The sequence below is a fragment of the Strix aluco genome, chromosome 7 (genome assembly GCF_031877795.1).
Source record: "Strix aluco isolate bStrAlu1 chromosome 7, bStrAlu1.hap1, whole genome shotgun sequence".
NCBI classification, from domain to species: domain Eukaryota; kingdom Metazoa; phylum Chordata; class Aves; order Strigiformes; family Strigidae; genus Strix; species Strix aluco.
Window position 1 is genome coordinate 24,166,334 of NC_133937.1, and position 15,045 is coordinate 24,181,378.

The 15,045-nt window shown below is 41.0% G+C and overlaps 1 protein-coding gene across 3 annotated transcripts; it reads right to left on the reverse strand.

Moving 5' to 3' along the window:
* Positions 1–3,649: 3,649 nt before the first annotated feature.
* CCNJ (cyclin J) lies at positions 3,650–13,948 on the reverse strand. Of its 3 annotated transcripts, none has more exons than XM_074830984.1 (6): positions 13,858–13,948; positions 13,453–13,546; positions 11,356–11,566; positions 8,700–8,999; positions 8,449–8,608; positions 3,650–6,772 (listed from the first exon to the last, which is right to left on the reverse strand). In XM_074830984.1, the coding sequence occupies exons 2-6, from the start codon at positions 13,519–13,521 to the stop codon at positions 6,361–6,363; spliced, it is 1,152 nt and encodes a 383-aa protein (XP_074687085.1). In that variant the 5' UTR covers positions 13,522–13,546; positions 13,858–13,948; the 3' UTR covers positions 3,650–6,360. The 3 variants fall into 3 exon arrangements, with proteins under 3 accessions (XP_074687085.1, XP_074687086.1, XP_074687087.1); XM_074830985.1 differs by lacking the exon at positions 13,858–13,948 and adding an exon at positions 11,868–12,092 and having other exon boundaries at positions 13,453–13,514; XM_074830986.1 differs by lacking the exons at positions 13,453–13,546; positions 13,858–13,948 and adding an exon at positions 11,868–12,499.
* Between the last annotated feature and the right edge of the window lie 1,097 nt (positions 13,949–15,045).

The window sequence follows — 15,045 nt, forward strand, 5'->3', positions numbered from 1 at the left end:
ATTCAACACTTTTAGATGCATGGATACACACCCACTCCTTCATCTGTCAATGAAGATAGTCTTCTGGGTATTCATAATCTCTGCTAGAAGGGTATGGAATATCCATGTCCTTGGAGATTGTCCTTATTGTGCCACAGTGAACAAGCACTAAGATAAGATACGAGCACTGAGATATGATGCAAGGCCAGAAGCATAGAACCGCTCTCCAAAATAACAGCACTTTCCCTGGAAGCTCAGTCTCTGTGGCATTTCTGAAGAATTTCTCCATCTCTGGAGATCTGGAGTGCCATTTACCCTCCTGCAACATCTATGCATCTAAACATATTGCAACAGTTAGCAAAGCATTACTGTTGTCAATGTTTTAAAAACAAACAAACCAACTAGAAAACTCTTCTTGGAGTAACATCGTTGATAGGTGGTTGGAATGCAAATGTGCGTATAGTTGACCTCTGTAGAAAAGGGTAAAGCAGAACACCATTTGGCAAAATCTTTCCGCAATGTTGTGCTGACAATAGGTAGATTCACCATCTGCACTTCTCTTCTGCTGTGGAGTCCCATTAATAACCTGTAGGTCAAACTGAAAGGAGGATAAGTCTTAAAAGTACCCGGTCTGATGAGCTCAGGTATTAAACATCCATAGTATAACTGTGCCAATGTGTCAATACACATACGACTTTGTTACTTCTAATGAATTGTCTATTTTAATTTTCTGAAAAAGTCTAAGTAACGCTTTACATACATTTGTTTTCTTAAATATGATAAAAATACCTAGATATCTGAAGATGTGTAGAAAAAAGTGTTGAAGAAGAAAATAATTCTTGACAAGTAAGAGCTTGGTTACCAGATTGAGTTCATAAAAGGTAATTGTAAAATGCTTCATTTAAACTACAAGCATTGCACATATAGTAGAGCATGTTTTATATGTGAAAAGATTTTAACTAGAGAACATTTATTGATAAAGTTATGTAATGATTTTTTTCTCTTCAGTAAAGTTGCAGTTACAGCTGTAATTTATTTTTTTCCCGTTACCAGATACCATATCCAGATGCCATAACTGCATTTTGCAGTTAGTAATTGAAGCTGTATATCAAACCAGCACTCGTTTTTCAGAAATTCCCAACAAAGAATTTTGTCTTAATGTGTATTTTCATCCATATCCAAATGTTTTGTTTTTGTGGGTCTACTTAGTTTCTTTGATCAATCATGAATAAGTATCCTTTAGTTAAATTATGATGTTTAAAATAAAGTTACTGTTGCTTACCTCTCATGGAATAAGATAAGACGACTAGAATATTTCAGTTGGAAGGGACCTACAACAATCATCTAGGTAAGGAATGAAAACTAGGAAATTAATCTTTTTGGTTGCAAAATGTAGCAAGACTGTAACACATCTTTTCAGTACCATAAGAAATAAACCAGTGTGCTATGTTGTTATAGGAAGATTCTAACTGTATGTTATCTGTGGAATAAACTATAAATGGGCATTCTTATGGCTGTAAATCTCCTAGTAATTAATGACTGATTAGCATGAAGAAATTCCTATGGAATATATAGCCTTACAGTGGTCTTTTAAATAATCCACAGAATATGGAAAATGCATACTTTCTTCTAAAAGAGCTGTAATGGGTTGTTCTGCAGATGTCATCTTTTATCTTGCTGTTTCAGGATAGTAAATTCAAATGTCCAAAGAAAAGCAAGTAGTATTTCTAAACAGCTTTATGATGCAGGTACCAGCTCATAGGTATGGTAACAGTTTAACTGACTTGCATTGATGAGTATGAACATTATATACTGAATCTCATGTTTGCAGTTTTAACACCTGTAAGTCTTCCTTAAGTCTGCTGCCTTCTCTTGGTGGGACTGGCAGCAGAAGCCTGCATCGTTGGTTGCACTGAGAATTTTTAAAACCTGGAGTTACTTTCTATATAGTTACTCTTTAATTATTCAGTTATAAGTTGGATTTTGGGGGGTTTTTTTGAATGTTTAGTAGCAAATGCTTTCCTTTGTCAGAATGCATGTCTTGTTTATTGAAGTTACAGGAATTTATTACATAACATTTAATTACAGGGAAAGAGCAAAATGTGTAATGTAAATGTCACAAATGTATGTGCTTGTGCCATAACTTCTAAAACATCATTGTAATGGGGACTAAAAATAACAGTGTGTATTTTGTTATTGCCACTTAATGTTTTAAAAAATTGCTGTTGACAACCTTGTAATCAGGTAAGACTAGACACTTGTGTTCAGTCAGATAAGGCCTTATCTACTCAAGAGACTTTTGTTCCTGTGAACATTCAGAATGTAGAGCTAATAAATTATTAAAGGAGAATCCTGCATTACTGTCTGGCTTATATATTCTTAACAGAAGTATTACAGTTGCAAAAAATCTTTATTTCTGGTGATGTGCCAGTCACTAAAATGTTAACTTTAAATTTCATCTTTTAAGCTAAATTTGCAATGCAGGAAGAATATAAATATCCTTGTATGGTAATGAACTTGGGTCATAGAAGCAGAGATAAAACTTTTCTTGTTATGTGCAAATACAAGAAGCCTCAGACTTGCAATTTAAAATCTGAAGTTGAGACTTCTACTGAGCTATTGAAGTGAAAAGTAGCTGGACGTCCTTGTAGTTGTTAAGAGACTCAAAGGTCAGGGGTAGTTCCTGTTTTGTAGTAACAGTAAATAATACAAATGTTTGAGATTTCAAGGACACAGCCTAGACAGACTGGACTTTTGCTGCCCTAAGGGTGAGGACAAAACTTTCCAGATAAAGTATCCCTGTAATATGTGTGCCACCATCATACTGGAGCACTGCCTGTGTTCCTCAGTGGGACAGAGGGGAGCTTGCTCTCCCTCTATCTCTAGGCCCTCTAGAAGGGTTTTCACAATCACGAGTTTATTCCTAAATGGATGGGTGCAAGCTAAGGGACCTCACAGTTTCATTTTCTAACTTTAAGGAATTAAATTCTATGCAACATACTTAACTTTTGGAGCTGTAGCCATAATCACATAGCCTTGTTACAGATGTGAAATTGCACATTATTGGGAAGAACTGGAATTTCTTTTAGTAAGGAGCAGTTACCAGAACTTGTAAGCATCTGAAAATATTTCTGCTAAGATGCAGCATGTGACTTTATGCTGCCCTCAGCATGATTGAGCCTTCACAGCTACTGTAAATAACCTAAGCACATGAGCTCTTGACAAAAGGCTATTCCCACATCTCCTAAATGATTTCTAGTATTAGAAGTATGAGATTGCCAGTATCACTGGGTTGTTTCTTTTTTTTTTTTAAAAAAAGACCAAATGAATTCACCCTGGGGCTCTTGAACTACTACTGTTCTTTTGTTCTTGATTTCTTTGTTACAGCTGTGCACTAGACACATTGTTGAAGTGTACAATGTTTAGCATATGCTATGGGTGCAGTTAGTTTTAAAGCCCCTTCCTGCATGATTTCCTTCCCCCCCCCCCCTTTAATTGTGAAGTCATAATGTTCCTGAAGCTTATAATAGTGTCACGGAAAGGAGGAGGAAGAGAAAGAAGAAAGACCTTACATCTTCAGCCCATACACAGGGATGATGCATGACAGATTAGGGTCAGTTTACATATTTAAAAACCACCACACACACAAAAGCATAATACACACTGGAGCCTTCTTACTCAAAACTAGTTTTATTTTTAAAAATAAGTTGAATGCATAGCACTCACAAAGATTCCATTGTTTTGGACATTTTGCATTTAGAAGCACCACTCTTATTTATGCCATAAAAAACACATTTTGGTTCTAATAGTAAGAACAGTGTATTTTTAATGTACACTGGTAAAGCCCTTTTAAATAACATTGAAACTGTTCAGTGTACATTTTCTCTGTAGTCATTATGCAGCTGTAGTGTCAGAAAAAACTCAGACTAGGTAATAAATTAGAAACAAACAGCATGTAGTGGATCTTTTTACAGTTGACCTAATGTCTTAAAATAGTCAAATAAAAATACCCTATTAAATGTAAATTTGCAGTATTAACTAACTGAATAAGCCCCCCGCCCATTACAATTCCAGTGTTAAGTATTAGTTAAATTTTTATATATCAAATGCCTATGGGATAAATTTACTAATACCCAAAAAAAGAAGAGTCTATACTGCTGTGTCACAAATAAAGATGACAAATTAGCTGATTTAAAGATTTTACAGAAAAAATTGCTACAGGCATCTGCTGTTATTTCAAGTCATGGCCTATTAGAAGACTGTACATTCATAGTATCAGAGGTAGTCAGAGCACTGAGGACCTGAATATAGCGTTGCAGAAAAATGAAACTAGCAGAAAGAAGTCCGTTTCCCTCTTAAATGGGTAACAATGCTGAATAAAAAGCATGGCATCTTAGGAGGTGGAAAGTCTCTACTTAACACTACTCTCAGACATGGGGAAATACTTATTAAGAGATGAAGAGAAAAAAAAAAACCAAACCAACTTGCACTTTAATTAAGAATTGACCACACTATGCCTATTTCAAAGCTGATTCTCTAGCATAAAGCAGAGAGGGTCATCTCTTTCATTCACCCTTCTATCCCTCTTGACTTGCACATATATGCTACAAAAGCCCACAACAAAAATTGGAATTTATGCAAACAAAACAAGAGAAACAGGATTTCTTCTCCTCAACAATAAATAGGGTTTTGTAGCATGTCATCAATTCAGCCCCAGAAAGAATGAACATAGCTGTCCTCCCTCCATTCTGAACGTAAGGGTAAGACCCCGTCTCCTGTGATAAAGCCTTCATCTTCATATTGATAATATATAATTGCCCCTGCCTTCAAAACACCCTGTAAGATTCACAATACTTCAGTGTCATTAGATGGTACACAATTTTAAGTGCTGCCAGTAAGACAGGGGAGAAGGTGGTAAAAGAACAAAAAAGCCTTAAGCCCACAGAAAATAAAGATATTCTAAAGTAGTAAGAATCCTGTCATCCATACCTCTTCCTCCCCTATTGTGCCACAGGAGAAAGTCAGGTATTTTCTTGTATTTAAAACAAAATAAATCTTCCATTAATATCTCTACCACCATTTTCATCCAAGAGTTGGATGAGTGAAGCTTTACCTTCAGACAACTCCACAGGAGATAGTGTAATTCCATAAAGTTATGTAATTAGCACCTTAATTGTGATAAAGCAGTTCACTCTGCAATATATTCTTGATCCACCCCTTTAGAAGAGTAAATCTCCACATTTTCTTCTAGAACTCTCAAATAGAAGAAGTTGCCCCACTATTACCTGAGAATTTCCCTCCACTAAGCCTGACAGAACTGGATTTCTAGAAGCATTTAACTGTACTTTTTTTGTATGAGTGATACTGTCAGTACAACTGGAGGATGCTTTCTGTCGGTTAATAATACATGTGTGTTTGTGTGTGTGTACAAAAGAGGAATCACAGCCACTGTAGTAGTTCTGGTACAGTACAAGTTCAGCTGAAACTCCCTCTTCAATTACTCAATACCACACTGCTGGGTAGTAGTTCACATCTACATTCTGTGAACACTAACCTATCCCTTTGGTACTCTGCATATAGATAGATGCCCTGAAGAAAAGCCGCTCCACTTGCTATAGTCTCTTCTCTCTCTACCTTCCTCCCTCAAGTTATACCCAATTAAGTGTACAAACCAGCAGCACAAAGTATGAGTAGACAATTCCCTGAGTTAGTATGAAAGAGTTACTTTAAACATAAAAAGGATAGGGAGGAGAAAAGAAGCAAAAACATAGTGTCTATCCTGTGAGGTACAAAACTTAAAAACTAGCCAAAATACCAGTTAACTCTAATGCCTTGGCCTAAAGCAAATATCCAACACAAGTGCTGAAAAAGGGGCAAGAGTATGGAGTTAGCCAGATGAGATTTGTTTCTTCCTGTGGTCCCCATGCACCTGGAGAAGTCTGGCATTCAGTGGATTCTTGTTTCAGTAAATTTAAAGTAAGCGTTAATACTGTATGGTGGTATTACATAAATGTCTTCAAAATAATACTGCATATCTCCTTCATTAAAAGGCAAGTCTGTAGTTAGTCCACAACTATTTTTCTTTTGACTAGTATTTCAAAGATGTGCGTTAGAAGCACAGAGTATTCTGAGTGCCAAAGTAAGAACTTACTACTCACAGGTATACACATTCTTTTTAGAGGGTGTTCTGTGTGCTTATTTTTTGCAGTCTGTATTTGAGCTACGGTACTGGTTGCCAATCCAGTTGCTTTTTTCTGGAAAGACACTTCTTTTATTCAATTTGTTGCCCTCAAACTTATTTGAGGTTTAACAAAAAAAACAAAACAATTCCCCTCAACACAACTTCCCACTCCAAACAAGCACAAAGCCATTTTGTACTTATCACCTCTCAAAGCAGGGAGTAATACAGGAATATCGTCCATTCACTTGGTAACTCCGGTTGTAGGAGACACTTATACATGGCTTCACTTCTAGCGGAACAGCTAGTGACATTGCAGCACCAGTCTGTGTATGGCCTCGAGCCTGAACGCTCGACTGTAAGGCAGCAGGGCAAGTCTGAAGTTGGTAAGATGCTGTATGAGTAGATGATAATATCTGTTGGCAGTTTTGCTGCTGTGATGTCTGATGGTGATACTGTAATGAAGACTGATGAGCTTGGAGATACTGTGGTATGTGCTGTTGAGCATTAGCCTGCTGGGGAGTTGGAGCTGGGGTCTGAAATACAGTATGTTGGGCAGACTGAGCATGTTGCCCTTTTTGCTTGTTTGCTTCCTTCACATCATTATCATGCGCACTAAAACAAATTGAGAAGACAGAATACATGAGAATAGATATTAAAATAATTTCAACTCTTTTGGGTTAACTTTTAAGATCACTCTAAAAAATGGTGCATCTGTCTGAAAGCTTCCAAAGCTTTTTTTTTTTTAAAAAAAAAAAATAATTTTAGCCTACTCTTTAAAATCATCTAAGGTTTTAAAATTTGTTTCTTTAGGATACAGTTTCTTTTCAGCATTTCACTTCATTGCATAGCAATACAAAATGCAGATAAAAGCCAAGTACAATACAAATAATAGAGCAGTCTCTAAAATTACCAGTGCAATAAAGTCTGTTAGTATACCGCTATAAAGTGCCAGATTACCAGAACCTGAAATGAAAACTTACTTGCTGCTTCTACCTCATTTAAATTGGGTAACAAGAGTATAGAGTTTTTAAAGACATGATATCAGAGGGTTTTTAAAGATCTGCATTACAGTACTTAAAGATCATATGTATATTGATATTGGATCCTGTTCTGGGGAGTGGAAATGCATTTTTAAATTTTTTTTCCTCTCACCTTTTTACTAGCCCACCTTAGTTTAGCTCACCTGAATTCCCTTTGATTTACACCTGCCTGAAATGTATTTAGACATACTCTTGCTCTTATGCTGAGGTTAAGCAGGTGCCACCTACCCACTTCAGTCAGGCTTAAAATCATCCAAGTTTTTTGGTACTGCCTATACAGGGCAGATGTCTTCAAGACAGTTGGGGTTCAAGCCCTCACCAGTTTTTCCTAAAAGATTAACTTTTTATGGTGCACTGCAAAAATTACTGAAAGGATTCACACATACCCCCCCTGAAGTGTTACAGAGCAATACTGAAAACACTTCTGCAATAGCACTTACATGCTTTAGGTACTATTCCTTTCATTACCCACATTAGTGAAGCCAAAAGAGGCCATCAGGGTGATAATGTCACACTTGTAAGGAAGATGTGGTTCTTCCAGATACAGCTGTTCCTGTGCCTCCACAGAGCACAACTGTATTTAGATCTGGGCATGAGCAAACTTCTGTAGGAAGAAAGCAGTTATGGTGGGCATAGGTTTTGATCTTAAGGATTAGCATAAAAGAACTGATTGTGTAACATCCCTTCCCAGTAAGGTTCACTCTGCATTTGTTGGCATTTTTATCTCATGTCATCTGTATCTTTCCACTATAGTGCAAATATGGATACAGCAAAAATAGATACAGCCTCCTGGTCTTTTCCTCCCCCCAAAGCTGGCCACTCAGTCTGCATGTTTGATCCATAATCTGTTTGGAGTGTCCCTTGAACTTCCAAGGCACAGAGTCTTCAGAGTAAGTAGGAGCTCCTATGTCTTCAATACTCTTCACTATCTCTTTTTGCTCTCCGAGCAGACTACAGAGACTGAGAACAAGCTATTGAACGGATTCACAAAGCATGCCAGAAGATGTTCAGTGGAAATGCAAGGCTGAGGTTTGTTTGTTGAAAGAACAGGAAAGAGGTTAGATCTGATAAGGTTTTCTTTTTTGGAAAGAACAAAACAGTTATTACCTAACAATATTACCTAATATCTAAGTATGTTTAGAATAGCAAAACTGAAATGCAGAAAGAAATTTATTTTCAGTGCTAACAGCAACTAAGCATACCAACAGATACAGAAACGGGCTTTAAAAAAACCTGCTGTTAACTTACATTAATAGTCGCTCAATACATGGCACTAGGAAGTCCCAGGAGTATGCAGTAAGATGATGCAGTCGGGTAGGCCATGTTGGTGAGAGACGCAAGATAATCCTTGAAGAAGCTACACACGCAGTAGCAACTAAAGAAGGGGCATAATTTAAAAATGCATGATCTAGAAAGAAGGAATAAGGAAAAGATTCATTTAAGTTTGACATTTTCTGTCAAGACAACAAGGGAGTCATTACCTGAAATACGTAACTCACCTTGTAGTGATACTTCCAGAAAGTAATCAGCATATTTTGCCATATATAACTTAGTCTTCTCTAAGCAAACCATTGGCCAGCCATCATGAAGATCAGTCTCATGGACAGCAATAGAAAGATAATAGTCGATGAAATGGGCAGCAGTTGGGAGGCACAAATTCCACTGAAATGTTTCTAGCAACAACAACTCCATATGAAGTAAATTTTGTTTTGTTAGTACCAAATTCATGTTAGTCATACAACCCAAGCTGTTCAACTGTTCGAGTTTGGGAACACTGTCTTCCTTTTCTTCAAATTTACCTTCAGGTGAACAGAAAGAGGAGGGAAAAAAAGGTTCAGCACGAGTGAACTATAAAACAGATTGTATCTAATGTCTGTGTTGGTCATATTTCAACTCTACTGTGTCAAACAAGCTTGAGACTTTCAAGCTCAAATGGAAGATGTCATCACAGACAAAAAGGGGTATGTACTATAAAGGGCTAAATTTTAGCAGATAATGGCAAACATCGTGTAGAATATTGCGCAGTATTGTGTTTCCTGTTGGTTCTCCCATCCCAGCACACAGAGGCCTGTTGCCAGGAGCAGAAGTAAGCTGTATTAGGACATCGCTGGCACTGCATATGCAAGTTTTTGTCACTAAATTATTGTATAATGTGTCTCCATCATCAGTAGAATACCACTGTGATGTAACTTGGCATACACAACACCACAGCATTTGGCTTTAATCACACTCCCACCCCCACACCCCCTTCTTTTTTCTAAAACTCATTAGAGTGTAGCTAGAGCTCTAGCCAATGTGGCTGCTTTTAATGCCTGTTAAGGTAGGTACGGTTTTGGATTTGATAGCTGGAAAGCTGCTCCAGCAGTTCAAACACGTGGATTTCAGCAATGTGCAGCTGAAAATCCACACTGCCATATATACTGTTTCAACTTTAACACTGCTAGCAGCTTCAGCCTTCCTTGCACTTTAACTTGTCAGGCCTGTATGTTTTTAGCCTGAAGCAAAATTGTGTATGTAGAAAATCCATTAATAAGAGAAACAAGTGTCACATTTCCATACAGTTTGCCATATGGTTGTGCTATTTCAATTTCATTGCAAATTCTTTCCGTCTTACACTCTCTATTCAGTACTACACGATATGTTGTAAATGCACATTTTTAGAGAGTTTTGCACAACTGAACATACTGAACGTTTGCTTTTTTCAACAGTGGAGGTACTTATGCAGGACTTAATCCAACACCAGCCCCAGTCTGTAAGTTTGTTTCCCATACTCTAGTTACAGAAATAAAAGCTTCAAGAGTCACATAATAATTTCTCTTATTACTTCTATAACCTTATCAGATATATCACAGTGTGATTTGTCCAACTTATTGCACCACTGATTAAACTGCTTGTTTAAGCCACACAGGGCAAAAGTTTAAAATAGCATTCTGGTTTGTGCTTTCTGAACCAATTCATGCACTGCTTCTCAGAAGAGTGAGTACTCCAGGCTTTCAGAGCTCTACTTGCAGCTTGTCATGAAAGATGGCAGAGGTGGTTTTTTTTTTTTTAAATAATTCTCTTTAGAACAAGAATTTAATTTGAAAATCTGGCATTAGTTTAAAGCCAATCCATTTTCCTAAATGGATTACACTGGTTTCTGAGGCAAGGTTTTCATACTCAGCACCTCATCCTTTGCCAAGAGACGATTGCTGGCTGGTGGCATCCAGTCAAAGTTTACCCCCAGAAGAATCTGAAATAACCCTTTTCTTGTTTAACTGTTCTGCTGAATAGCTGTATTGGTGGAGACAGGGGATGCAATGAAAGGAAGCAGTATACCAAAAATGGCCAACACCTCAATGCTTTCTAGCCTAGAGCTACAATGCAATCTAACTTATCTGAGAAAATTAAAACAGATTCAGAGAAACAGACCAACAGAAACTGAACCAACAGTTAGTTCTGCCGCCAGGACCTGTTTCTCTGAATATACCGGTGTAAGAACAAGTGCCAGCAGGTATCCCAACAACTGCATCCATATTTCTTTGGGGACATCTAAAAGGGGTCCACAAATGTCAGAAGATGGATACACACCACAAGAATCTAGTCGAGGTCAATATAAACAGCACTGTTCATAATGAGCTTTTGTAACCAATTCTGTCTTCAAGAGTACTGTGCATTCACCAATGTATTTCACCAGTATTACATTTTGTGTGTGACAATACAGGATTGATGTTAACCTTAGCTTGCTTAAAGAACATTGCAATTTATGAAATCTGAAGTATTCCAGAACCACACAGCACCATCAGCAGGGTGCAGTGCAGTTTACATATGGTTTAATTCCTTCCTTTATCACAGCTATGCAAATTCCTCATTTCCAGGACTGGATCTACCTATTTTGAGATGTCCTCAGAAAGACAGTTTTCCTACAATACAGCTCTGAAAGTTCACCTTAGAATAATTTGTTTCCAAGCATAAACATTACTTTTTCCTCAGTTTGTTTTTCCTCCCCTCAGTTTCATCAGGTGCCAATACAGTTCAAAACAAGAGTCTAAAGAAAGACTCTATCAATTGGGCCAAATTGATATATGCTAATCTGCCTTTTATAACCACTTTGATTCCTCTATCTGCCATATCCTATCAAGACGTGCCTTGTAAAGTTTGGTGCTACATACTTACTTGCTAAAAGTAAACAGGAAAGAGCAACCACATGCAGCTGCTGTATAGATATGTCATAACGATCCATAAAGAGGTCCAGCAGATACACAGCTAGATGTCGTGCAGCAGGACAGAGTCTGAACCGATTGCTCACAATGGCAATCAGATCTGCAAAGTATCTTCTCAGATGTAACTGGGGAGATTGGCCTTTGTAGGAGGGCAGCTTCAGCTCCTAGATGGACAGCAGCACGTAATTTTATTAAAACCATCATTTATCTTGAATTGGTATCAGATTAATATAGCTGATATTCTAAAATTTATAATGGATTTTTCAAAGAATTTCTCCCCTCTTCCTTCTGCTCCCATTGTTTCAGCACCCCTTTTCACAGAACAAAATCTGTATGCTGTATTACACAAGAACTAAGAAATAATATGGTTCTGCACAACATTAGTATAATAATTTAAAGTTTAACATCTTTCAATTGGGCAACCAGCTAGAGTGAGTTTAGCTTTTATCATTTCTGTTGTATTACCTCTAATGCAAAGGTTGTGCCTCCCAGCAGGGAAACAGCAAGGGTATGTGAGTGCTCCTCAGTTGCTTCAATACAAAGTCCAATAGCTTAACTCAAGCCCCTCCTGCTACATCTCAAGCTGAGCAATCAGACTTTGTACTAAAGTGTTTGCATGTTCCAGTGCTGCCAGATCTCCTGCAGGTGCCTCCTGGAGAAGGGCACTAACAGCTAGCTGAACGTAGCAACCTTAGGAAAAGGAATGGGGTGTGCATGTGTCAACGTTTGCTGCATACATATGTTTAAAGACTGACTTAATCTGATCTGATTGATGTTGCACTGACACTGATTACAGTATGCTCTCAGCCATTTAGTTAAACATATATAAACCTCACATAGTCTCAGATTTGGGGGAGACCCCACAAAACTAAAGTCCAGCCAACACCATGGATGAGAAGAATCTGTGGCATGATCTTTTTTGAATACAAAATTTGGACTGGTAGAAAGAACATTCCCCAGGCTCCTACATAGTAGCTAGTATCTCCTCTTGTATACAGCTGAACAGCAGTGCTGTCTTCTGTTATTATGAACAAATTTATGAGTTAAGACTGTGCAGCCTACTTACTGTAAGTAATATTTTGATTACAATTAATTTCAAGCAATACAGTCTGATGACATCAAGTTGAAATGGCGTCACCCAAAATTTTCAAAGTTTTAAGGACAATTCAAAGTTCTGAAACAAACCACTGAAGTGAAAAAAACCCAAACAACCCACCCATATCTACTAAGCTTTAGAATTCACCTTTCAGAACACTAACTTAGCTTTAGTAATGGTAACTTTGGTAGCAAAAAAATTATTTTGTCCTCATGTGTTCCCCTCCCCACAAAAAACTCCCCTTGCTTTAGCAGTCACACCTTCAAAAAAAGATAATCCACGAACTACTGTCAGGCAGCAAAAGCACATTTTTAGTAGGTTCAGTCACTGTAAACTGATTTTAAGCTCTGGGCATAAGATGTGCTTTATTATGAAAGTAGCTCCAAACAGCAACACTGAGTCAGTTGAAGCAACTTCAAAGCAGTATTATCTAACCCCTCTACTATTCGTACTGCACCTAGTGTGTGTTTGCTTGGGGTTTTGTGGGTTTTTTTTCTGTTATTACCACAGCATCACAAAGCTTTCTGCAGAGTTTATACTTGGACCCACTTACATATCCGAACAGAAGAACCAAGCACACCGTGACCCCTTTGCCTTTTTAAAGTGCAGAGAAAGAACAGTCTGGTCAGTCAGATAAACTGTCAAAACCGAGGACAAACAGTCTGAGCATTAGCTGAGGGGAAGACACCGTGTTTTTCGAGGTTTAGCAAAGCAAACTCCACCAAGACTCCGGCGGGCAGAGCCCGCCGAGCGCCGGCCGCCTCCCAGGCGCTTCCGACCCCGCTCCGAGTCGCAGCGCCAGCTGCCCTCCGGAGGGCCGGCTCCGATTGTTAGAGCCCTCACAAAGGCGCCGGCCCTCCGTTGGGGCCGCCGGCTTTCCACCGCCCGCCCGGGGCTCCCCGCCGCCCAACCGTCGCCTCCCGCCGCCCAACGGCCGCCACCGCGGCGGGCTACCTTGTAGCGAAGCGCTTGGTGGATGTCGGCAGCCAGCTGTCCTGTCCACCACTGCGCCTCCAGCTCCATCGGCGGGGCGGCGCGGCAGCCGGGCCTGGGCAGAGAGGAGGAAGCGGCGCTCACTGAGCGCGGGCAGGACGGGACAAGCAACCACCCTCGCCCCTTCCTCGCTCGCTCCCGGTTAAACACGATCAGCTGCCGCCCGCGCCGCGGGGACCCCCCAGGCCCCCAGCCCAGCTGGCCGCCATGTGGGGCACAAGTGAGGCTCGTTAAGCCGCCCCCTCCCGCCGCGGGGCACGGCCGGGCGAGGGGGGCGCGGAGGAGCCGGCGGCCGCGGCCCCGAGGGAGGGCGACTGCGCCCCGACAACGGCCGGCAGCACTCCCGCCGCCGAAGCCGCCACTCACCCTACGCAGCGGCCGCGGCGGGGCCTGGCCCGGGACACCTGAGCGCGGCGCGGCGTCCCGAGGGTTCCCCCGCCATCACGCGGCGCCGCCCGCCTCGCCCATTGTTAAAGGGCCGAGCGGGCCGGCGTGTGTACAAAGCCAGGCAGCGCCCGCACGCGGCTGCCCCCCCGCCAATCGCCAGCCGCCTTACAGCACGGCCCGCCCGCCGGCCGCCAATCAGGGCGCGGCGCTGACGGGGCACGCCGAGCCCCGCGCGCCCCGGCCACGCGCGGGAAGGCTTTGGGCCCGCGGAGCTGCCGTAGCCGCCCCGATAAAGGCCCAGGGAGGAGGGGGCGGGGCAGGGGCGGTCGGTCGGTCGCTCGCTGCAGTCGTCTGGCTCAGAGGTGCCGATAGAAGCGGGCTCGCGCCCGCAGAGGGTTCGGGCCTCGGCGTCATCCTTTCGCAGGGACTGGAGGCGTGGTGTAACCTTTACCAGAGGCTGCGGGGCCCTCGGGGGCTTCCCGCTGGGTGTCTTGGGCGAGTCAGGCTACCGGGAGAGCCCCGGCTGGAGCACGGTGGTGCTTAGCCCCCTGAGCGCTTGGTGGCACCTTTTTCCTTTCTTTTTTCTCTTTTTCTCCGACTCTTTCCCTTTTTGATTCAGCTGTTTTGATTCTTTCAACACGTGGAGTGATTGTGCAGGAGCTGTACCTCATTTAGCTCTCTTGCACTTCAGACGCATTTTCTATTTAGCGGTAAAGGACATACACCTGTTGGGCTGCAAAAGCGATGAGGCTCAAGTATTAGATTTATTTTGTGAGTGAGCTCTTGCTCACAGCTAGTTAAATTCTAGAGAGAAGGTCTGCCAGGGCATGTGTCCTCTGTTTAAATAGCCTGTGCTAGTCACCTGGGCGAGGGGGCCTCTGCATCCTGACAGGTGATTACTAAAAGGAGCTCCCACCGCTGCTTCTGGTTTAGCGATAGGTGCCAGGCACCTGTTTTGTATTCAGGCTTTTTTCTAGATGCTTTCCACTTGTTGATAACCCCCTGCTGTGGAAATCTGGCAAAATAATACTTGGTGCTTTGTAGTGGTTTACATCTTTGAATTCCCAAATACCCAAGCAACGAGCTAATGAGAACGTAAAACTCAGTACAATAAGCAATGCAAAGTGATGAAGAAACGCTTTGGATGCAATTTATGTTAAGGGAGTA

Excerpts from the sequence above, each read along its gene's own strand:
- CCNJ (XM_074830984.1), bottom strand. The coding sequence starts at position 13,521 with ATGGAGCTGGAGGCGCAGTGGTGGACAGGACAGCTGGCTGCCGACATC. Across the intron at positions 11,567-13,452 it reads ACCAAGCGCTTCGCTACAAG|GAGCTGAAGCTGCCCTCCTA; the intron begins GTAGCCCGCCGC and ends CTGTCCATCTAG. Across the intron at positions 6,773-8,448 it reads TGTATTGAGCGACTATTAAT|TGCGCATGATAATGATGTGA; the intron begins GTAAGTTAACAG and ends AATTTGTTTTAG.